We start from the raw sequence: 24,010 nt of genomic DNA, 5'->3' as shown, positions 1-24,010 counted from the left end.
AATGTCTGAAAGCAAACATACTGCATGTATTATGGTGTGAGGAATGTTTTCATGGAATTCCCTGGATGATCACATCATTCTGGAAGGCACAATGGATCAACACAAGTACACAGCTATGTTGGGGACTGTGTCTATCCGTACAAGTAGTAGGTATCTACCAGCGGGACAGTGCAGCATATCACACAGCTTGCAGTGTACACGCACGGTTTGAAGAGCACCAGGAGAAATTTACCATAGTCCCCTGGCCACCAAACACATCAGATTAAAACCCAATCTGAAATCTGTGGAACTACCTCGGTTGAACTATTCACACAACAGGTCCACAACTTATATGCCTAGCACAGCTGACCATGGCTCTGGAGTTGACATGGCGCCCCATCTCTGTTAGTACCTTCCGTATCCTCACTGATACTCTCCCAGCACGTTTCCCAGCAGTCTACACGGCAGAAGGTGGATGTTCAAGCCTTTGAAAGGTGGTGCCATTTATGTGACTGGACATTGTAGTTATGTGAGTGGGACAATTATGACAACTGGCTGATTTTACTTTACACATCCAGTGCCTGTTATGTGAAAGTGTGTATGTTGTTTGAGACTGCTTTAAAACAGAAGTCTTTATAAAATGAAAGGGAGGTAACAATAAAGAACACTATACGCCACAATAACACTGCTGTCAAGAGTTGTTTGACCGAAATCACTTCTTAACTGCATTGATTTGTGGTTATGTTATACTATCTTTTCACACATTGGCCAAAGTCTTAGGCCCCTTCTAATATGACTGGATACTAATGTGAATAGCTGCAGGAAGATTGTGTTTGGGGATAATTTAGATGATGATGATGATGATGATGATGACGACGATGACGATGACGATGATAAAATCTATACATTGTTAGTGGCTCAACTGGACTGAAAATTGTAGCCTAACAGAAGAATTCTAATATTACAGTGCAATAAAAATATTCAGCCTTAACATTACGGATATTGTGGAATGTTTATTTTAAGTGATTATTGTCTTCTTTTCATTGTATATTAATGGAAAGAATGGAAAATAAATAATAATTTGTGCATGAACATCTCTACAGCAAAATATAAAAATACGCAGGGGTTTGTTAAGTTTGTTGCTTATAATAGATAGAAAATGCTAATTTGATAGTTAATTTTTTGTTATTATGAATCACTTTGAGACTTCCTGGCAGATTAAAACTGTGTGCCCGACCGAGACTCGAACTCGAGACCTTTGCCTTCCGCGGGCAAGTGCTCTACCATCTGAGCTACCGAAGCATGACTCACGCCCGGTCCTCACAGCTTTACTTTTGCCAGTATCTCTTCTCCTACCTTCCAAACTCACAGTAAAGCTGTGAGGACCGGGTGTGAGTCGTGTTTCAGTAGCTCAGATGGTAGAGCACTTGCCCGCGGAAGGCAAAGGTCCCGAGTTCGAGTCTCGGTCAGGCACACAGTTTTAATCTGCCAGGAAGTTTCATATCAACGCACACTCTGCTGCAGAGTGAAAATCTCATTCATGAATCACTTTTATGAATAAAATAAAATTTTAAGGAAGTCTGTAAGGATTAAGAAAAACTACTTAAAAACCTGTACAAGATGATGATAAAGATATAATTTTTCTTATCTGTCACAAGAAATTGGGGTCCAGTAATAGTTCTGCACACCTATTCTCAGTACAAGATGACGGTTTGCTTTCAGGCTTGTGGTTCTCAGATATTGTTTCCAGAAAATATAGTTGAATGTGATGTACATATCAAAGTAAAACATAGTCTCAAGAAATGGAAAGTCCAAGATGAAATGTAACAATATTATGAAACGGGTAGTTGCTACTCACAAATACCAGAGATGCTGAGTCACAGATAGGCACAACAAAAAGACTGCCAGAAAGTAAGCTTTTGGCCAAGAAGGCCTTCGTTGGAAGTAGACAAGAGGCCTCAGCAGCCAGAGACTGTGGTCGTGTGTGAGAGAGAGAATTGCATTAATTTTTTTTTTTTTTTTTGTGTGTGTGTGTGTGTGTGTGTGTGTGTGTGTGTGTGTGTGTGTGTGTATTTTTGACAAAAGCCTTTTTGACCAAAAGCTCACTTTGTGACAGCCTTTTTGTTGTGCCTATCTGCAACTCAGCATCTCTGCTATTTGGTGAGTGGAGTAGCATCTATAACTTTCATAATACTAAAACATAGTCTCCATTTTTAACTGATTTTAAGCAATGTTTTGTACTATTATGTTTCAGAGTTCCGCCCAGTTTTGGAAATGATCAACTTAGTAGGTCCACAGTTGTATCAGATATCACCTGGAGAAGGTGCTTCCACCATTGAAGGCTTGGTGACACGTGACAACCGTAGATTTGATGCTATAGCAGAGCAAATACAGCGTAAGGGTGAACGTATTCAGTTATCAAAACAGGTAAATTTTCTTTCCTAAGATAAAGGTATTTTTAAATAGTTTTCATAATAGGATGTAAAGATATCTTCCAGTGTCCCAGTACAAGTCAAGAAACATATTACTTCTTCCAACATAGATCTTATATAATTGCCTCAGCAGTAAAATTTGAGATTTTAATTACACAATTGCCAGTAAAATGGTTCTTGTACAGTACCATCTTTCAGTGGATTAGGAGGGGGGTTAATGATTCTGATACACTGTGAGATGTGTGCCCCACACTGAGTGATAAGTTGCAAATTACAGAAGTTTATGTAGTGCTTATACTTCAAAGTAATGTAGACAAAAAAGCATCTTGTACACCAAATGTTTAAAGATGGCAATTCTGAAAAAAATAAAATACTTGACATTCATTTTCTGAGAGGACAAGACTTCCCAGAAAGAAAAATATCTCTTGCTTTCCTTGCGACCCAGTCATTTTATGTTCTTCACCCATCTGTAGTGCTTTAGACAGAGGACTGTCAGAATTTGTAAGTCCAAAATATGATTACCAATACTGTGAACACTGCATTGCTGAAAGTTTCATCTCGTAGTTTATAATGACTCCTCTTTCTCTTAACTACAGTTTTGCAGTGAAGACTGTCTTGTCTGATGACTTTGAATTCATTTGCAGCAACTTACATAACATTTAGCATAATTTCTCAACAATGTCTGTCTTTTTCAGAGGTCACTTGAGGTCATCGGAGATATTGATGAACTTCTTGATTGGTTCCGTGAGGTTGAAGGACAAATTCGAGAAGCTGAACCTCCCAGTTCAGAACCTGATGTCATCCGCGTGCAATTGAAAGAGCATAAAGCTCTGAACGATGACATATCCAGCCAAAAGGGCCGTGTTAGAGATGTTCTTTCTACAGCGAAGAAGGTAATTTAACACTTTGATAAAAATGTGGAGTTTTACATTTTAAAATAATTTTTAAATGGATTTGATTGAACAATTGTATTCATATGTCTTCTTATTCAACTTTGTGCTGTCTAACCCTTAATGTCACAAGTTTTTGGAACACACATTGTCAGTGTACAACCCCTTTGCGACATGGCTCCCTACCTTTGAACTGAAAGAAATTTGAAGACTTCAGAAAGAAAGTGTGTTTTCCAACCCTGACAGTGAAACTGCTCTGTAGTGCAGTAGCACCCACAATATCATGTTGAACACTGTGTTTTATTTATGGTGCATTTCAAGAACTCCACATAAAAAGTGTGATGTATCAGTTCCCAGTCAGTCAGAGGTGCTACCAACATTTGCTCGCACAAGTATTTAACTTTGGTTTCATTTAAATGAAAATTACATCTGAATTTTTGGTGCAGTTCAATACTAGGAAGAACACAGTTCAGGTACCATTTCTGTTGGTGTCTAGCATTATGTAAGGGGGTTGCAACAGGCTGTTCACAGGTTTTTGAACTATGACTTACTTCCTCTGCTCTTCACTTCACACCCTGTAAACTTTGATTACAAATTTATCTTGGCAGCAGAAAGGTAGTCATTCATTGTAGAAGTGAAGTCTTGAGCTGTAATAAAGGAAATTTAGTTATGTGTTTCAACAGATTTTCTCTCTCACTCAAAGACATTCATGAAGATTCTCTGTATTGTGATGTATGGAATGTAGTGAATGAATGGTCAAAAATGGATGATGATGATGATGATGATGATGATGATGATGATGTGTTCTCTTACATTTGTCCCTGTGGCACATGAAAAAATGCATCTGAACTCTCCTTTAGAGTAACATATAAGGACAGAATTGTTTATGTTTGGCGCAATAATTTGGGCCATTACAGTAAAGATGATACGTTTGTGGGTGTGAATAGTACTAATGTAAGATTCCATTCTGTAAGGGCACACATTCCTTTGCATCTCAGGGAAATGAGATAGATTATACGAGACAATACGCAGATGTATTACATTTATTTCAGCGTTGATTTAAATGGAGGTACCATAACTTAGTACTTATGCAAGGAGTGATAAGAATTTTACATTCTGTAATGAAGATATTGTTATTGTTGGTAAATCTTAGACTACATTGTTTGTAACAGGTACTGCGGGAGTCAGCACAGCATGAGGACACATCAACAATTCGTGAGAAGATGGAAGATCTACGTGAAATGATGGACACTGTGTCAGGACTGAGTTCAGATCGACTAGGGGTGCTGGAGCAGGCCTTGGCTCTGGCTGAACACTTCAATGAAACTCATGATGGCTTGGCTAGTTGGCTGACTGACACTGAGCAGCAGTTAGCTGTTCTTGCCGCGATGCCAACTCTTCGACCTGATTTAATTGCACAGCAGCAAGATAGAAATGAGGTTCTTATCACATTTGAAATATTTATATTGTTGATGTTCAGCTACAGGTTTCCTATTGTCTTCTAATAAAGCATAGAAAAAACAGTGACTGTTGGTGCAGGCCATAAGATTTTTGTACGCAGAAAGCCATGACTAATGTACATAGCAAGGGTTTAATAGTGTTTGGATATTTCTTGCAAAATGCTTTAGTACTGTTGCAGATTACAGTGGGCACAGATTCAAGAGCAGGTCTTTATGGTTGTGCAAACAAAACATGAGCGCTTGTTGCGAACATGTGTCTCTTAAGTATTTGGGGAGCATAACTATCACTAGGGATTGAGAACTAAATCTCATTAACCTAAAAGGTTTTCAGATGCACATGAACTGTACACAACCCCAATCAGAAGACAGTGATTGTTCCCTCTTTGTGTCCTAGCAGTGTCCGTCCTATTTTCTGTTACTTTTTTTTAGCATCTGTGTTCAAAAATACATTGAATCGAGTATAATGAAAAATATTAGAGGAGCCTTGGAATCACAATGTACACATAATATCATTATTTCCACTATGGATTGACTTGAACTATTAATTAAAAGTAATAGGGCAGTATGTTTCTGTTCCAGTCAGGTAATAGGTTCCAGAAATACATTAATTATTAAATAGATACCATGTAGCCTGTGAAGTATACTAAAACCAGCAAAATAGTTTGCGTTAGTGTAGCAATATTTCTTAACACAGAGAGGCTGACGAGGGTGAGATGGAAGTTTTAAAACCACTTACATTGTAGTGTTGGTTATGGACTCGGGTATCCCATTCTGCAGGCCTTCATATTGGAGCCCCCTCATTTGTGAGTAATTGACAGAACAGTTTCAGAATTTCTTGTGATGCACTAGTAACTTAGAAATAACAGTAAGTTTCAGAATGGCGCCATAATTTAGTGGTTAAGCCAATTGATTAATATGCTGTAGCGTGGGTTCCAGTCCCGTTATTTTTTATTTTATTTATTTTTTAATTATTATATGATCAGTATTTTTATCCAGTTATTTTTGTTTCTAATAGTGGAAACTCCAAGTTGACGTTGAAATATCAACAATGTTAGGAAAAGGGTAAATTGCTACTCACCCTAAAAATGACGCTTTGAGTTGCAGACAGGAACAACAAAAAGACTTTTATACACTGAGCTTTGCAGCTCTGGCTGGATTGCGATGTGAATAGCCATCTAGAATGGGGTGGTTAAGAGGGAGACATAGCTGGGTAAGAGTGTGGGCAGAGAAGATCGTTGTCTGGCAGGGCGTGCTGGGACTAGATGGCAGCCTGACGAGACTGCCAGGTGCAGCGTTGGGAGGTAGGATGTGGAGGAAAAACAGGGAGTGTAAAAGGGGAGAAGTAGGGAAGAGTAAAGGATGGGCGAGTGCTCGGGCTGATGGCGGCACACAATGAGGGGGAGGTGTGGGACGGGGGGGGGGGGGGGGGGGGGGATGATGTGAGAAAGGGAGGAGCTGATACGATGGGGTGGAAACTGTTGGATGGAGGGCAGGTTAATTTTGGAAGTGTAGAATGTCCTGTAAGGATAACTCACATCTGACTGTTCAGAGAAGCTGGTGGTGTATCCAGATGGCCCGGCTTGTGAAGCAGCCATTGAAATCAAGCATGTTAAGTTCAGCTACATGTTGCAGGGTGGTCTACTGTTCTGGTTAAGACAAACTTTATGGTAATAATTGATATTATATACCAATAACAAAATCTCCCATTATCACATTGATAAAGTACATTTAACATCAAAACATAATTGAGATTTTTTAACATCGATGTTCACTCTGTTACTTATATCTCTGCTTTCATTCATCTTGCCTTTCCATTGATTTGTATTTGCAGATACTTCTCATTGTATCTATCCCTTGTAAACTACCCCCCCCCCCCCCCCTCTCTCTCTCTCTCTCTCTCTCTCTCTCTCTCTCTCTCTCTCTCTCTCTCTCTCTCTCTTTCTTTGCAGTTTGACACCACCACCATATCTAGCTCACTGTCTTCTCTCTGCTTCTGGATCCCCTACCCCCAACTTGCCTACTCTTTCGTCCCTCACTCCCTCTCACCTACCCTTTCCTCCCTCCTTCCCTCGCACCTCCTCTTTCCTCCCTCCCTACTTCCCTCTCACCTCCTCTTTCCTCCCTCCCTACTTCCCTCTCACCTCCTCTTTCCTCCCTCCCTACTTCCCTCTCACCTCCTCTTTCCTCCCTCCCTCCTTCCCTCCCACCTCTTCTTTCCTCCCTCCCTCCTTCCCTCTCACCTCCTCTTTCCTCCCTCCCTCCTTCCCTCTCACCTCTTCTTTCCTCCCTCCCTACTTCCTTCCCTCCCTCACTCCCTCTCAACTCCTCTTTCCTCCCTCCCTCCTTTCCTCCCTCCCTCCCTCTCACCTACTCTTTTTTCCCCCCTGCCTTTCATCTACCCTCCTCCCCCCTCCATTTCCTTTCTTTCCTCATCTTCTCCCCTCTTCTCTTTCTTCACATTTTGCCCCCTTTTTTTCACCTCTGTTATCTACATCTACTGTCCCTCTCACCCTTCATCACAACTTCTATTCTCAATTCCACTTTCCATGAGCTGTTGAAATCAAATTAAGAATTGTTGTGGGTTTTCTGTTGTTTTCAAGCAAGTAAAGAGTTTACATAATATTGGAGTAGAGTGATACTGACTTCAGGAATTTTTTATTTACAGCTATTGATGCAATCAATAAATGAACATAAACCTCTTGTGGAAAAGCTCAACAAGACGGGAGAAGCTCTCATAAAACTTGTAAGTGATGATGAGGCAGCAAAAGTTCAAGAGATTGTAGAGAGTGACAATTCTCGCTATGCTGGACTACGTTCTGACTTGAGACAGCGGCAACAGGCTCTTGAGAAAGCTTTGCAGGTATGCATGTATGCATGTATCTGTAGCACAGTAACAACCCTAATTGCGTATTTCATCTGAGGCATTACTGTGCATCTTTCAGTGTTGAAGAACAACTCTCATAATTAATTTTCTACTATTTTCTGTTGACGGTTCTTAAATAATATGGACTTTACCATTTTCTGAACCTTATTCAGCAGGTTTTGAGTACTCAGTTATTCCCTTATCAGAAAAATGTCTAAATTTCTTCATTTAAGCGCTACATTGAATCACACACAAAGCAAAGATTGGATTATTTAGTCATTTTTCTTCTTAAAGATTATATAATGACATAAATTCTGCATATTTGTGAATTTCATAATATATTGTCCTAACTTGCCAACTCGGCAGTTAGACTTGTGCAACAAGACCACCCTGTATTTCCATTATGTAAATGATGTGTGTAGAGTTGTGGCTACCAGGTTCAATCCTATAATTTTTTTTCTTCAACTTACAGGAATCCAGTCAGTTTTCAGATAAACTTGAAGGAATGTTAAGAGCTCTTGGCTCAACTGCAGATCAGGTGCATGCTGCAGAGCCAGTCTCAGCTCATCCGACACGCATTCGAGATCAAATGGAAGAGAACACAGCACTTGTAGAAGACCTTGATAAACGTCAAGAAGCTTATGCTGCTGTCAAGAGGGCTGCAGATGATGTGATCAGCAAGGCAGGAAATACATCAGATCCTGCTGTTAAAGGTGTGTACAGTTTTTGTTAATACTCCCTCCACCTTCAGTTTACATAATATGTATCACAGCTGCAGATTCTGCGGTGTTTCTGTTCTTTCGGGCACAAATTTCTTATAGAACTAAATGTTGTGCCTAAAATATTTCATTAACTAACAAAATATTTCTCAATAGTCATATATATTTTTAGAACTTGTTTTTCTTATGACAACAACATTTTTATAGTAATATTTCCTAAACCACAAAATTTTAAAATAAGAAAATTTTTGTAGTGATGAAGATTATAATTTTAAAATGGCGTACAGGAGTATTGAAGCGGGCTCTTCTTAGCAAATCAAAATTTCGAGTGTGAGTGGCGTTTCTAATCTTAAATGCTCAATATTACTTAATGGAAAATGTTTATCTGCACAGTATTAGTATAACTATCATTTGATTGTAAGTTATACTTCAAATAATGAGGGTTGGAAAAATAGTGCTTGTAAAATAACTTAGGAATTTCAGCTTACTACTGTGTAAATATGAGAAAAGAAAAACAGTACTTTGATTAGTAATAAGAGAACAAATGGACCAGTTCCACTTTGCTATGTTTTAAACTACCAATACTGTGCTTGTAATACTATAGTATACCCAATCAAGTATTATATCAATATAGGCTGTAAAAGTAATTAAAACATCATTTTCTTGTGGTTGGGCACCACAGCCTTGATAAATTCGAGGAAAGGCATTATTATACCGGTGGATTTTGAACTTGTACTTTATTCATCACTATTAGTTTAGGACATGGCCCATTTTTAAGTGCATCTAGAACAGATGTTGATGCAAAACCCATGTCTTATCATACAAAAATTATACGCCACGCGTAATTGTGCAGTTAGTTGACAGCGCTGTGCACAGATGTGCAAGACGAAGATTGTGTATCGACATCTGTTCTAGGTGTGCTTGAATATTGCTCATGCCCAAAACTAGCAGTGCTGAAGAAAATAAAAACTGAAAATACAATGTTGTGGAATGAAAGCTTGTCACATTTAAACCAGACATTATTCACCAAGATAAGATCATATCAGTATGCATCTATGGAACAGTTGCACACTAAATTAAGTAAATGAATTGTTGTAAGAACATAATGGAAACTACAGCCGTAATTTTTCCTGAGGGCATGCAGATTTACTGTATGGTTAAATGATGATGGTATCCTCTTGGCTAAAATATTCCAGAGGTAAAATAATCCCCATTCGGATCTCCTGGTGGAGACTACTCAGGAGGACATCGTTATCAGCAGAAACAAAACTGGCATTCTACAGATTTGAGCATTGAATGTCTGATCCCTTTATCGGACAGATAGGTTAGAAAATTTAAAAAGGGAAATGGATAGGTTTAAGTTAGATGTAGTGGGAATTAGTGAAGTTAGGTGGCAGGAGGAACAAGACTTCTGGTCTGATGAGTATAGGGTTATAAAAACAAAATAGAATTAATGTAGCCAAGATAGACATGAAGCCCACACCTGCCACAGTAGTACTAGCTTATATGCCAACTAGCTCCATAGATGATCAGAAAGTTGAAGAAATGTATGATGCGATAAAAGAAATTATTCAGGTAGTTGAGGGAGGCGAAAATTTAATAGTCGTGGGGGACTGAAATTCGACTGTAGGAAAAGGAAGAGAAGGGAAAGTAGTAGGTGAATATGGACTGGGGCCAAGGAATGAAAGAGGAAGCTACTTGGTAGAATTTCGCACAGAGCATATCTTAATTATAGCTAACACTTGGTGTAAGGTTCATGAAAGAAGATTGTGTAGGTGGATGATGCCTGGAGTCACTGCAAGGTTCCAGATACATTATATAATGGTAAGACAGAGATTTAGGAACTAGGTTTTCAATTGTAAGACGTTTCCAGGTGCAGATGGGGACTCTGACCACAATTTATTGGTTATGAACTGTAGATTAAAACTGAAGAAACTGCAAAAAGGTAGGAATTTAAGGATATGGAACTTGGATAAACTGAAAGAACCAGGGATTGTTGAGAGCTTCAGAGATAGCATTAGGGAACGGTTGACAAGAACTGGGGGAAGAAATACAGTAGAAGAAGAATGGATAGCTTTGAGAGATGAAATAGAGAAGGCAGCAGAGGATCAGTAGGTAAAAAGACGAGGGCTAGTAGAAATCCTTGGGTAACAGAAGAGAGATTGAATTCAATCGTTGAAAGGAGAAAATATAAGAATGCACTAAATGAAGCAGGTGAAAAGGAATACAAACGTCTCAAAAATGAGATTGACAGGAAGTGCAAAATGGCTAAGCAGGGATGGTTAGAGGACAAATGTAAGGATTTAGAAGTATATATCACTAGGAGTAAGACAGGTACTGCCTACAGGAAAATTAAAAAGGTGTTTGGGGAAAAGAGAACCACTTTTATCAATATCAAGAGCTCCGATGGGAAACCAGTCCCAAGGAAAGAAGGGAAAGCAGAGGTGGTTGAAGTTGATAGGGGGTCTATACGAGGACAATGTACTTGAGGGCCATATTAAGGAAATGGAAAAGGACATAGATGAAGATGGAATGGGAGATATGATACTGCGATAAGAATTTGACAAAGCACTGAAAGACCTAATTCAAAAAAAGGCTCCGGGAGTAGACGATATTCCATTAGGACTCCTGATAGCCTTGAGAGAGCCAGTCATGACAAAACTCTACCATCTAGTGAGCGAGATGTATGAGACTGGCGAAATACCTTCAGACTTCAAGAAGAATATAATAATTCCAGTCCTAAAGAAAGCAGGTGGTGACAGGTGTGAAAATTACCGAACTATCAGTTTAATGAGTCATAGTTGCAAAATCCTAACACGAATTCTTTACAAGTAAATGGAAAAACTGTAGAAATGATCAGTTTGGATTCCATAGAAATGTAGGAACCTGTGACTCAACACTGGCGCTACAACTTAACGTAGAAAATAGGTTAAGAAAAGGCAAACCTATGTTTCTAGCATTTGTAGACTTAGGAAAAGCTTTTGACCCTGTTGACTGGAATACTCTCTTTCAAATTCTAAATATGGCAGGTGTAAAATACAGGGAGCGAAAGGCTATGTACAATTTGTGCAGAAACCAGGTGGCAGTTGTAAGAGTCAAGGGGCACGAAAGGGAAGCAGTAGTTGAGAAGGGAGTGAGACAGGGTTGTAGCCTATCCCAAATGTTATTCAATCTGTATATTGAACAAGCAGTAAAGGAAACAGAAGAAAAATTTGGGGAAGGTATTAAAATCCATGGAGAAGAAATAAAAACTTTGCGGTTTTCCGATGACATAGTAATTCTGTCAGAGACAGCAAAGGACATGGAAGAGCAGCTGAATGGAATGGGCAGTGTCTTGAAATGAGGATATAAGATGAACGTGAACAAAAGCAAAACAATGATAATGGAATGTAGTTGAATTAAATTAGGTGACATAAAATGTATACTGGCTATGGCAGGGAAAGCATTTCTGAAGAAGAGAAACTTGTTTACATTGAGTATAGATTTAAATGCCAGGAAGTCTTATATGAAAGTATTTGTATGGAGTGTAGCAATATATGGAAGTGAAACATGGACGATAAACAGTGTAGAATAGAAGCTTTTGAAATGTGGTGCTTTAGAAGAATGCTGAAGATTAGATGGGTGGATCACATAACTAATAAGGAGGTACTGAATAGAATTGGGGAGAAAAGGAATTTGTGGCACAAGTTGACTAGGAGGAGGGATTGGTTGATACGACACGTTTTGATGAATCAAGGGATCACCAATTTAGTACTGGAGGGAAGTGTGGAGAGTAAAAATTATAGAGGGAGACCAGGAGATGAATACACTAAGCAGATTCAGAAGGATGTAGGTTGCAGTAGTTATTCGGAGATGAAGAAGCTTGCGCCATATAGAGTAGCATGGAAAGCTGCATCAAATCAATCTCGGGACTGAAGACCACAACAACAACAACAAGAGTATAATTTCTAGCCATATGATATGCACTGTTCCTCTTTTTAATTTTCATATGTTGCATTATTTAACCATATATTGCAGACATCAAACGCAAGCTAGAACGTCTGAACAGCTTATGGAATGAAGTACAGCGGGCAACAGGAGAGCGTGGGCGCTCTCTGGAAGAGACACTGTCTGTGGCCGAAAGGTTTTGGGATGAGCTGCACAATGTCATGGCTACACTGCGTGACCTGCAGGACAGCCTCAGTTCTCAGGAGCCAGCTGCCGTGCAGCCAGCCGCTATACAGCAACAACAAGAAGCTCTGCAGGAGATACGCCACGAGATTGATCAGGTACTTACCCAATGTATGCTCATTTCATAGCTTTCTGGATAGTGGTAATAGGGTACTTTTATTTCACTACCTTTGGCCAGTGTTATAAATAGCCCATCTGTCTGTGCCGTAATCAATTGATAAATTAATATACAGACCTTTCAACCTAGTACTATGAATATTTTCATAATCTACAGAATCATTCCTGTGGAGTAAGATTATTTTCCTGATCTATTGTAAATGTTCTTAATGTGTTCTGTCTTTCACAACATGAAGAATGTGCAAGTTGAATTCTATTTGGTTCCAGAAATAAACTCAGATACATGGTATTGAATGTTGCTCACTGCTTTGCTTTAATTAGGTTTTGCTTTTATTCTGGTCATTATAAAAAAGAAACTTTGAAAGTGCGTATTAAAATAAAATGTAAAGGAAAAGATATATTGTAAGTTTGAAATGAAAATATTTGTTGAGGCACTTTGTATATGGTCTTCTCTACATAACTGTTTTATACCCCTAAATTCATTTTGATGTCTTTTACTCTTTTTGTGTAAACATTTTTCTGTGTGTTTTGACAGACAAAACCAGAAGTTGACCAATGCCGTCAAACTGGTCAAGAGCTGATGAGCCTCTGTGGCGAACCTGATAAACCTGAAGTGAAGAAACACATTGAGGACCTAGACAATGCTTGGGATAACATTACAGCTCTGTACGCTAAACGAGAAGAGAACCTCATAGATGCAATGGAAAAAGCCATGGAATTCCATGAGACATTACAGGTTTGTATCTTGTTAGACTAGAAGATTCCCTTCTGCACATCTGTTGCATGAAATTTTTTGATGTCGTGGTTGATAAGCATCTTCTAATAGGTCAGATCACCTCCCTTGATCCCTTGAAAACACCACAACCAAATTTCTGCTCCTTGCTCATCCAGTCAAGACTACTTTCTGTCTCTACCCCATCATCAGTTACACAGTAAGATGTGAATGTCCTTGAGTATTTTTTATCACTGTATCTCGTAGAAACAAAACTTCAAAATATTTTAATCTTACATACAAATATAAAATCTTTTGTTTCATAACTTCGATATCCCCACCAAACACAGGCATGTAAGACCAAGAGTTGTTTGTGGTTGAGAGTCAGAGTTATCCGTGACTGCTATGAGCAGCACAAGTGTTGCATACATGGGACAGTGCCTCTGGAATCATAACCTTCCTGGTTCGGTTGTGCTGAGTCTGGAGTCTCTCGCTTGCAACCTTCAGTGTGTGTTTTTGTTTATTCGGCTTAAGCGCATTGCTTTTTCGTATGTGAATGCTTGGAGCTGGCATGCTATCCTACTTTCGTGTTTGACCCCGGTGCTACAAGTGTTTGTTCACGGGTGCCACAGGCACAATACTGCCCAGATAGCAGGTCATTACACAAGAGGAAATAATGCCCCTAGTCTTTGCAACTTTTTGTGACTGGTTTATGCTAGCAGTTGTTGAAACCATGGGTGAACTGTACCATGGAATAACTTTCCTTTGTTTGAATTAGTCCTCAAACACATCAGGAGACCTACAGCTTCACCATATACTGGTAGACTTGGGGATAGCCAAGTATTGCATGAGTATCAGTAGATACAGGGGTCTTGGCCACTCTGATCAGTTTGGATACTTATATCTGGCTGGGGTGTCCCTCCCCCTTACAATACTGTCAGAGTCATATTGTGTAGCTCAGCACCATATAGTATCGTGTAGCAGACAATGGATTCGCTTGTGGGGACAAATAATAGTCATGGCCAAATGCAAAAAAATTGTGAAATGCCAGCTTACACTTTTGTTCAGGAATTGTTAATTGGCCAAAAGTATTTTCAAACTTGATACTTTCTCTGTTTTTTAAATCTGAAATAGTAAAGTTGTACTGGTCTCTCAGGTAGTGCCATTTCTGAGCATGGTGGCTCCTTATGGATCTGGGTTAGAGCCAAGACTTTGAGGCCCTGATTCCTAAGTTCTGCTGTGACCAACCTATCCTCTTCGCTGTGCTAGATAAAGTGAAGATGAAACTCAATGGGCGGCAGAATCTTGGGGGGTGTTGCCAGTTTCATGAAGCCAGTGGACCATTCCCATTGTTATGAGACAGAAACTCAGTGACAATGTTAGACTTTGTGACTATTTCAAGTACACAGTCAAGGCACAATGTCCAATAGATATTTATCTCATGCCGTGAACAATGACCTGTTGTCCATGTACAGGGTTGTTCCAGCAGTCCAGCAGGGATGGCTGGAGCAATTTACAGTGGGATAAGACTCGGTACTCTGAGCCTATTGTGATGTTTGAAATATGTCCAATGTTGTCAATAGTGTCTGACAGATAGCTATGGAAGATCAGAATTGCTGCATTGTTATTGCCCTGGCAGTGCATCAAGGCATTCTGCAGATGTTACAAGCATCTCATTGGGGGGTTCTCCTCAATTAAAGCGCCGGTCCGATGTGCCTATAGACAAGCAATTAATTGTCCCATTGAGCACATTGCGAGAGCCTGTTCAGCACCATCTTACAACCAGACCGTCCCACCCAAAAATTTTCTCAATGGCCTGCACCATAGCACCCTTGGGACTGGGTGCTGCATGTAGATTTCACCATTCCCTTGTCAGGGGACATGTGGCTGGTAGTGATAGAAGTTGTACTTCAAGGAAGGCAGATGAACTACCTTGGACAAGTGAACATATGTTTATTGCTTTCCAGCATTTCAAGAAACCAAGAGAAAATATCTTGAAATAATAGAAATTGATAAACAAGTGTCAATTATTCATGCTTAGTACTGAACAACCTACACACACAATTCCTTATCCGCCACTTCCAACGACAGATGCTACTAATATTCTCATCCAAACCACTTTGTAAATTACCTCTTCCACTCACTTGTCCCAATTTATTCCCTTTATTTCAATTAATATATTTTCAGTGCCTTGTTAAAAATATTTTACTTGGTGTTATTACTGTTATTTCATGTAACTGTTTATAAGTCTCATTTCTAATGTTGTACCCATTCATAATATTGGACCTTTAAGGACAAGAATGAGATTTTCACTCTGCAGCGGAGTGTGCGCTGATATGAAACTTCCTGGCAGATTAAAACTGTGTGCCCGACCGAGACTCGAACTCGGGACCTTTGCCTTTCGCGGGCAAGTGCTCTACCATCTGAGCTACCGAAGCACGACTCACGCCCGGTACTCACAGCTTTACTTCTGCCAGTATCTCGTCTCCTACCTTCCAAACTTTACAGAAGCTCTCCTGCGAACCTTGCAGAACTAGCACTCCTGAAAGAAAGGATATAGCGGAGACATGGCTTAGCCACAGCCTGGGGGATGTTTCCAGAATGAGATTTCCACTCTGCAGCGGAGTGTGCGCTGATATGAAACTTCCTGGCAGATTAAAACTGTGTGCCCGACCGAGACTCGAACTCGGGACCTTTGCCTTTCGCGGGCAAGTGCTCTACCATCTGAGCTACCGAAGCACGACTCACGCCCGGTACTCACAGCTTTACTTCTGCCAGTATCTCGTCTCCTACCTTCCAAACTTTACAGAAGCTCTCCTGCGAACCTTGCAGAACTAGCACTCCTGAAAGAAAGGATATAGCGGAGACATGGCTTAGCCACAGCCTGGGGGATGTTTCCAGAATGAGATTTCCACTCTGCAGCGGAGTGTGCGCTGATATGAAACTTCCTGGCAGATTAAAACTGTGTGCCCGACCGAGACTCGAACTCGGGACCTTTGCCTTTCGCGGGCAAGTGCTCTACCATCTGAGCTACCGAAGCACGACTCACGCCCGGTACTCACAGCTTTACTTCTGCCAGTATCTCGTCTCCTACCTTCCAAACTTTACAGAAGCTCTCCTGCGAACCTTGCAGAACTAGCACTCCTGAAAGAAAGGATATAGCGGAGACATGGCTTAGCCACAGCCTGGGGGATGTTTCCAGAATGAGATTTCCACTCTGCAGCGGAGTGTGCGCTGATATGAAACTTCCTGGCAGATTAAAACTGTGTGCCCGACCGAGACTCGAACTCGGGACCTTTGCCTTTCGCGGGCAAGTGCTCTACCATCTGAGCTACCGAAGCACGACTCACGCCCGGTCCTCACAGCTTTACTTCTGCCAGTATCTCGTCTCCTACCTTCCAAACTTTACAGAAGCTCTCCTGCGAACCTTGCAGAACTAGCACTCCTGAAAGAAAGGATATAGCGGAGACATGGCTTAGCCACAGCCTGGGGGATGTTTCCAGAATGAGATTTTCACTCAGATGGTAGAGCACTTGCCCGCGAAAGGCAAAGGTCCCGAGTTCGAGTCTCGGTCGGGCACACAGTTTTAATCTGCCAGGAAGTTTCATATCAGCGCACACTCCGCTGCAGAGTGGAAATCTCATTCTGGAAACATCCCCCAGGCTGTGGCTAAGCCATGTCTCCGCTATATCCTTTCTTTCAGGAGTGCTAGTTCTGCAAGGTTCGCAGGAGAGCTTCTGTAAAGTTTGGAAGGTAGGAGACGAGATACTGGCAGAAGTAAAGCTGTGAGTACCGGGCGTGAGTCGTGCTTCGGTAGCTCAGATGGTAGAGCACTTGCCCGCGAAAGGCAAAGGTCCCGAGTTCGAGTCTCGGTCGGGCACACAGTTTTAATCTGCCAGGAAGTTTCATATCAGCGCACACTCCGCTGCAGAGTGAAAATTTCATTCTGGAAACATCCCCCAGGCTGTGGCTAAGCCATGTCTCCGCTATATCCTTTCTTTCAGGAGTGCTAGTTCTGCAAGGTTCGCAGGAGAGCTTCTGTAAAGTTTGGAAGGTAGGAGACGAGATACTGGCAGAAGTAAAGCTGTGAGTACCGGGCGTGAGTCGTGCTTCGGTAGCTCAGATGGTAGAGCACTTGCCCGCGAAAGGCAAAGGTCCCGAGTTCGAGTCTCGGTCGGGCACACAGTTTTAATCTGCCAGGAACTTTAAGGACAAGTTTACCTTGTTCAGTCATCCCTTGGAATGTGTCACCAAATTGTCCTATAGTTTGATATTTAACGTGTCGTATATTTTATCTAACCTAAATATTTTACATCACATTTTCATTGAAATAATCTCCTTTTAGTCAAGCATTAACAACTGTCATCTTCAAAACCAACTGAGATACTCCGTAGTTGCACTATTTAAAATGTATGATCTCACAAAAAAACCTCAGTCACATTTGTTTATCTTAGTAATTGATGATTGTGTGACAGCCGTAAACAGGTTTGTAAAATAATACATATTGCAGAATATTACACCAGTTCTTAAATATAAAATATTCCACCAAAAACCAACATAACAGCCAGTTAATGCAGTTATATATTAATGTAACTGTTTTGATAAAATGCTGCCTTAACTAACGTTGTTATATACTGATATAACTGTTTTGATAAAATGCTGGCTTAAATGCTCTAAATTAAAAACACTTTTATTTGCATTCCCTAGAACTTGGTGGAATTTCTTGATAGTGCAGAAGAGCGCTTTTCATCAATGGGAGCACTTGGGTCTGACATTGATGCTGTCAAAAAACAAATTGAACAGCTGAAAGACTTCAAGGCTGAGGTTGACCCACACATGGTCAAGGTTGAAGCCCTGAACAGGTAAAGTAACTCAGTGCAGTCTTCTTTATCAAACTGTGTAAAATATTTTGATGAAATTTGGGTGTAGTACTAGAATATCTTTGAATATGTTTGACTTCCTTAAGAAAATATTAATTTTACTGTTGAGAAGAATTACATAGTATTGCCTCTATGAATAAAAATCATGTAAAACTTTGTAAGAAAAACACAAAAGTAGTTACTGTGCAGAATGGATTTAGTAAGTTCTTTTTTTGTGTGTAAAATATAGTTGATTTTGTGTTCTACATGTATTTGTTAAATAGTAGTATGAATAATATAATAACGGACTTTTCTTTTCTTTCCACTTGATGACATAATCTGGCCTGCAGGGCTCTGAGAAGGCAAGTTACATTATTATTGATTTTGAAGCAGAAATGACTGCTTGCTGATTAGCATGTTTTGTTTTTGGAAAGTGCATGGCTGTTTTGCGTGAAATATATTTGCCACTGAAAGAATGAACTAGTGATTATTCATATGAGAACTTATTTCCTATGATGTGTTAACAAAAGGAGAAAAGTTCATAAATTCCCTGATGACAAGTGTACAGGTTATTTCTGCCAATTGTGTCACAACTGTTTGTGATTTTCTTGTGAGTGCTTGACTAGACTTTACACAACCGTGTAAAATTGTGATGTATAGATTGTTATAGGCAGGAGTGGTTGAAAACTGGTTTCCTCTCTCTTCTGTTGATAAAACCATGATTTATCTTCGTCACTTTTATTTATTTAAAGAAAGAATATGATGGAGCCAAAATCCTGGTACATGACACAACAGTTTTAAATAATGTACCACTTTTGAATTAACCTTTCTGAAAGCTTAAAACTGTGTGCTGGACTTGCACATGAGCATAGATCTTTGTATTTTGCTTGCCTTCTTTTTTGTGGGCATTTCATGGATATCTGAACCACTTTTCCAAACTGCGGGATTGGTGCTATTCTAAGATTAACAGGTGTGTGTCAGTTGAGTGTGACAAACAGTGGACTGAAGGTTCAAATTTGTCAGTGAGGACTTGTCACATGGTTTTACTGTAGAGCATTATTTTGTGTGTGAGAGAGCGAGCGAGCTCTTGATTTGAGTTGTGGTTCAACATCAGCAAGTAATTTGTCAGGAGAGTTCATTTTAGTAAACTGTCCACTGAGGAGCCACATGTTTCATTTATTATTATGTGGTCATGTACAGTGTATAAAGTATGGTATGACAGTTTATTTGAAATGTAATGCTGCTATTGAGAGGCTTTAGAGTTTGGCCCATGTGTGATCTCAATACCATGGTTCAGGTTTCATGTTAAACCATAGACCCCACATAACTGGCTGGGTTAGCTGTTTCTCAGGTCATAAGGGAAAAGGGATGTGCCATCATGCCTGGTAAGGTGCTGTGGTGTCCAGTTCAACATTCAGGTTGTTTCTGTTAAATTCTGGAGAAGTGGTTTTTTGTTTTATCTAACTTAATACAACACTATATATCTAAAAACAAAGATGATGTGACTTACCAAATGAAAGTGCTGGCAGGTCGACAGACACACAAACAAACACAAACATACACACAAAATTCAAGCTTTCGCAACAAACTGTTGCCTCATCAGGAAAGAGGGAAGGAGAGGGAAAGACGAAAGGATGTGGGTTTTAAGGGAGAGGGTAAGGAGTCATTCCAATCCCGGGAGCGGAAAGACTTACCTTAGGGGGAAAAAAGGACGGGTATACACTCGCACACACACACACACATATCCATCCACACATATACAGACACAAGCAGACATATTTAAAGACAAAGAGTTTGAAACTCTTTTTTTCCCCCTAAGGTAAGTCTTTCCACTCCCGGGATTGGAATGACTCCTTACCCTCTCCCTTAAAACCCACATCCTTTCGTCTTTCCCTCTCCTTTCCTCTTTCCTGATGAGGCAACAGTTTGTTGCGAAAGCTTGAATTTTGTGTGTATGTTTGTGTTTGTTTGTGTGTCTGTCGACCTGCCAGCACTTTCATTTGGTAAGTCACATCATCTTTGTTTTTAGATATATATTTCCTACGTGGAATGTTTCCCTCTATTATAACCATTAAAACAACACTAGGAAGTTATAGGTGGGTAAAAATAGTGGGAACACTGAAGGTGCCTACTCATTGTGTTATTAAGACGTTGAGCAGTGTCTTCCCTTGGAGTTAACTATCAAAAATACATGAAACACACATGGCAGCAATGGGTCCATGAAGCTGGCCAGCACAACATAGTGGTGATCACGTATGTTTTTTGTTACTGAGTTCCGACGTAGATTAGCGACAGTTTCAATCTTATTCATATGCCTTGTTGGTCGCTCACTTTACCTGCCTTCAGGTCTCAGTAATACTGAGTGAGGTGGTAAATATAAAGCCTTGGGGCTCATGCTTGGAAAGAGTGGGCTTGAATGTCCACGTAACCATTCTGATTTAAGATCACAACAGAAGGATGCCAAATGGTTCCTTAAGTAAACTACAAGTAACTCTGTAAGGTTTCTTTTCCATCTGAGCAAGTGCTGCATCTTTTATTCGCCTTACTGTGAGTAAGACTATTCATCATTAACCTGCCAGTCTTATTTTCTTCCAAATTTCACGTTGTTTCCACTTTCATTTTGGATCCTTTGGCGTGTGATTGCTTGTTTTAATATTAAATTCTGCTTGTAAACCTTGTATAGTTGCTTCACATTTATTGTACAGCAAATACAACATTAATAAAATAATGACACTATTATGAAAAAGATACATTGCTATTCACCATATAGCGGAGATGGTGAGTTGCAGATATGTACAGCAAAAAGCCTATTGAGCAAGTAAGCTTTCGGCCAAAAAGGCGTTTGTGTGTGTGTGTGTTTTGGGGGGAGGGGGGGGGGTCTAATTCAGATGAAGGCCTCTTTAGCTGATAGATTGCTTGTTTGACAATCTTTTTGTTTTGCATATCTGCGATTCAACATTTCCACTATATGGTGAGTAGCAATCTATCATTTATATTGTCATTATTCCATCCTGGATTTTCCAGTGTTAATAAAATAGTGTTCCAAATAACTGAAATCTGTTTGTTTATTTTAGTTGTATCACATACTGCGTCCCTAGCTTCTGCTTTATGCTAAGTGAGTGCATAGACTTATACATGACATGGCTGTAAAATATTAAAGCTTTAATATTCAGTCGTTAAAATTCTCCGAAATATTTACATTCATCATTGAAGAATTTGTTAATGTTGCATGACAGATATTGTAAATTTTGCATGTCCAGCAAAATAGTATATGACATGCGAAAGGCTGTGACTATGTATTTATTAATTAGTTTTGCTGTGAAATTGTGAAGTCAGCCTATTATTAGCCTCCTAACCCCCCCCCCCTCCCCCCCCCCCCCCCCACCCCACCACCTCCCCCACCACCTCCCTTCCCCAATCTTTTGGAAATATTTATGGGACAATGTATTTAACAGAATAAATTCCCTTATTAGTACTTGTAGCATTTCTTTTTCTGTAAACGGAAGATGGAACAGGGAATAAAGGAGAGGTCAGGGAAGGAACTGTTGACGTCAGCTGCATGAGGATTTTAAGCAGAACCAGCAACAGTGAGTGAAATTGTGTACTGGACCGGGGTTCGAACCCAGAGTCGCCTGCTTAGTAGGCAGTCGCGTTAACTACTGCGCCGTCCAGACACAGTGTTTATCGCAGTTGTGCGGAATATCTCAGCACACCTCCTGGCCAAGCCACATTTCCATCTGGCACTGCCTATCCGCAGTCCCTATCCATGTCCTGCATGCTGGCTACGTTGACATTCCCACAGGAGGAAAAACATATTTGTACACCTGCACTAAAGATAGTGGATTCACTGCCCGTCAAGGCACATAAATTATATGATGCATGATGTCTGTTCTTTTGGACATGTCTAAAAGAAGAGACACCATGTATTCACATATTATTTCATTTTCATTTCTAAGCAGTAGGGAACATACTTCTTTTACATGTAATGTATGCTATAAACATTTTTTGTGCCCTATTACAAAATAAAATTAGTGAATTTGATAATTTCTCTTGGAGAAAAATAGGTTAAAAGAGTGAGTGATAATTAAGATTTCTAAATATTCCTAAATATTGATTTAATTTTTAGGCAAGCACAAGAACTAACAGAACGGACTAGTGCAGAGCAGGCAGCTGCAATAAAGGAGCCTCTGTCAGCTGTCAATGTCCGATGGGATGAATTACTGAGGGGTGTTGTGGAGCGCCAGCGCCAGTTGGAGAATGCTCTGTTGCGGCTGGGTCAATTCCAGCATGCACTGGCAGAGCTTCTGGTTTGGATTGATAAGACTGATAATACACTTACTGAATTGAAACCTCATGCTGGGGACCCTCAAGCACTAGAGGTTGAGCTTGCTAAGCTAAAGGTCAGTATAATGTTATCATCAATAGCTAATTTATAAATTATATTGTAACACAAAGAGCACATAAGTGTGGCATAAAAAATTGAGTTTTCTGCTCGCCACTCAGCTGTACAGCATTATAGTTGTTTACAGTCTAGAATCTCATTGTCATTAGGGAATGTCAATGATATATTCTGTTTTTCATTAATAAGGTCTTAGTTGCTGACAGTGACACAGGGATTAACCCTTTCACTGCTGCAGACATACTGCTGTTTGCGTCCCTTGCTGAGGCAGCTTTCATTATGGCTGTACTGCTCGTCAAATGCTGGTATCTGTGCTTAGAGATGGCATTCCAGCTGATGTGAAATACTTATCACATGACTGTTTGAAAACTGTTAGGTCAAAATTTTTATCTTTGCATGTCTTACAGTCTGATATCTTCACTCGATAAAGAACTGAGGTTCTTTTTATTATGTAATACTTAGTGCGTTGCATCAAATTAAGTAAAACTTTGCACAAAATTTTAAAGTGTTCACAGCGGTAAAATCCCATTGCGTAAACTTTGTGTGTGGTTGATTTTACAAGGTGTATAGGTGGACGAGAGAGAGAGAGAGAGAGAGAGAGAGAGAGAGAGAGAGAGAAGAAAAAAGAAATTCGCGATCTCCTGGTTAAAAACCACTTTTTCTCACATGAAAATACACTTTTTCCAAGGTGAAAATGCACCTCTTCCAAGGTGAAAATACACTTTTTCCATGATGAGCAACAATGTACTTTCCTTCAGAGCCGTAAAACTATAAATCCTTTGAATGGTAAAGGTTTTATACACTAGCATTTAACTTCCCAGCACTTTATAAAACGAAACTCGGAAAGGGGGGGGGGGGTGGGGGGGGGGGTGGAAGGGGGGCGCATTTTGGAAAGATTTTTGATATGTAGCAACATGTATGCTGCATATTTTCCTATTACGATTCGCTGCATATTTTCATATTATGAAAATATAAAGTCGAATTCCACCATACACAGCATGTTAGTTTCTGATGTATTGAAAGAGAGATTGCAATGCGCTTTTGTAAGCCAATCATAGCTCATTTCACTGATTTCACCAGTGACAGCAGATATTCAGAGCATAGGACATGTGATGTCGTCAGCTAATAACAGCATCACTTTCAAGTAGCGTGAACACAGAAACAGGAGAGGTTAATGGTTTAAATGAATGTACATAGTATAGCACAAGAAAAGCTAAGCTGTGATTTAAGAAATTCATTACACATTCTGAAACGTAACATAATTCATCTTGCATAAAAGGAAATTTTGTTTGAAAATAACGCTTTTCAAAGAATCATTTGCAATATTTTCCTGCGATCTCTTAGACATGGGTTCGTTTCAGTAGGTGCCAGAGTGCGCCAGAAAACAGGCGTTACTGTGCATGGGCAGCT

The 24,010-nt window shown here is 39.9% G+C and overlaps 1 protein-coding gene across 1 annotated transcript in view; it reads left to right on the top strand.

Annotated features, from left to right (window-relative positions):
* The window catches only part of LOC124619729, a 503,325-nt gene that overhangs the window by 373,811 nt on the left and 105,504 nt on the right, over positions 1-24,010 (top strand). The window contains exons 67-76 of the mRNA XM_047146296.1: positions 2,234-2,406; positions 3,107-3,304; positions 4,474-4,740; positions 7,427-7,621; positions 8,097-8,337; positions 12,361-12,611; positions 13,166-13,366; positions 18,050-18,204; positions 18,552-18,563; positions 22,328-22,601. Of these exons, the coding sequence (XP_047002252.1) occupies positions 2,234-2,406; positions 3,107-3,304; positions 4,474-4,740; positions 7,427-7,621; positions 8,097-8,337; positions 12,361-12,611; positions 13,166-13,366; positions 18,050-18,204; positions 18,552-18,563; positions 22,328-22,601 (1,967 nt within the window). The remainder of the gene's footprint in view (positions 1-2,233; positions 2,407-3,106; positions 3,305-4,473; positions 4,741-7,426; positions 7,622-8,096; positions 8,338-12,360; positions 12,612-13,165; positions 13,367-18,049; positions 18,205-18,551; positions 18,564-22,327; positions 22,602-24,010) is intronic.

Source organism: Schistocerca americana, chromosome 6 (assembly GCF_021461395.2).
Source record: "Schistocerca americana isolate TAMUIC-IGC-003095 chromosome 6, iqSchAmer2.1, whole genome shotgun sequence".
Lineage (NCBI taxonomy): Eukaryota > Metazoa > Arthropoda > Insecta > Orthoptera > Acrididae > Schistocerca > Schistocerca americana.
This window is presented reverse-complemented; position numbering and strand designations above follow the sequence as displayed.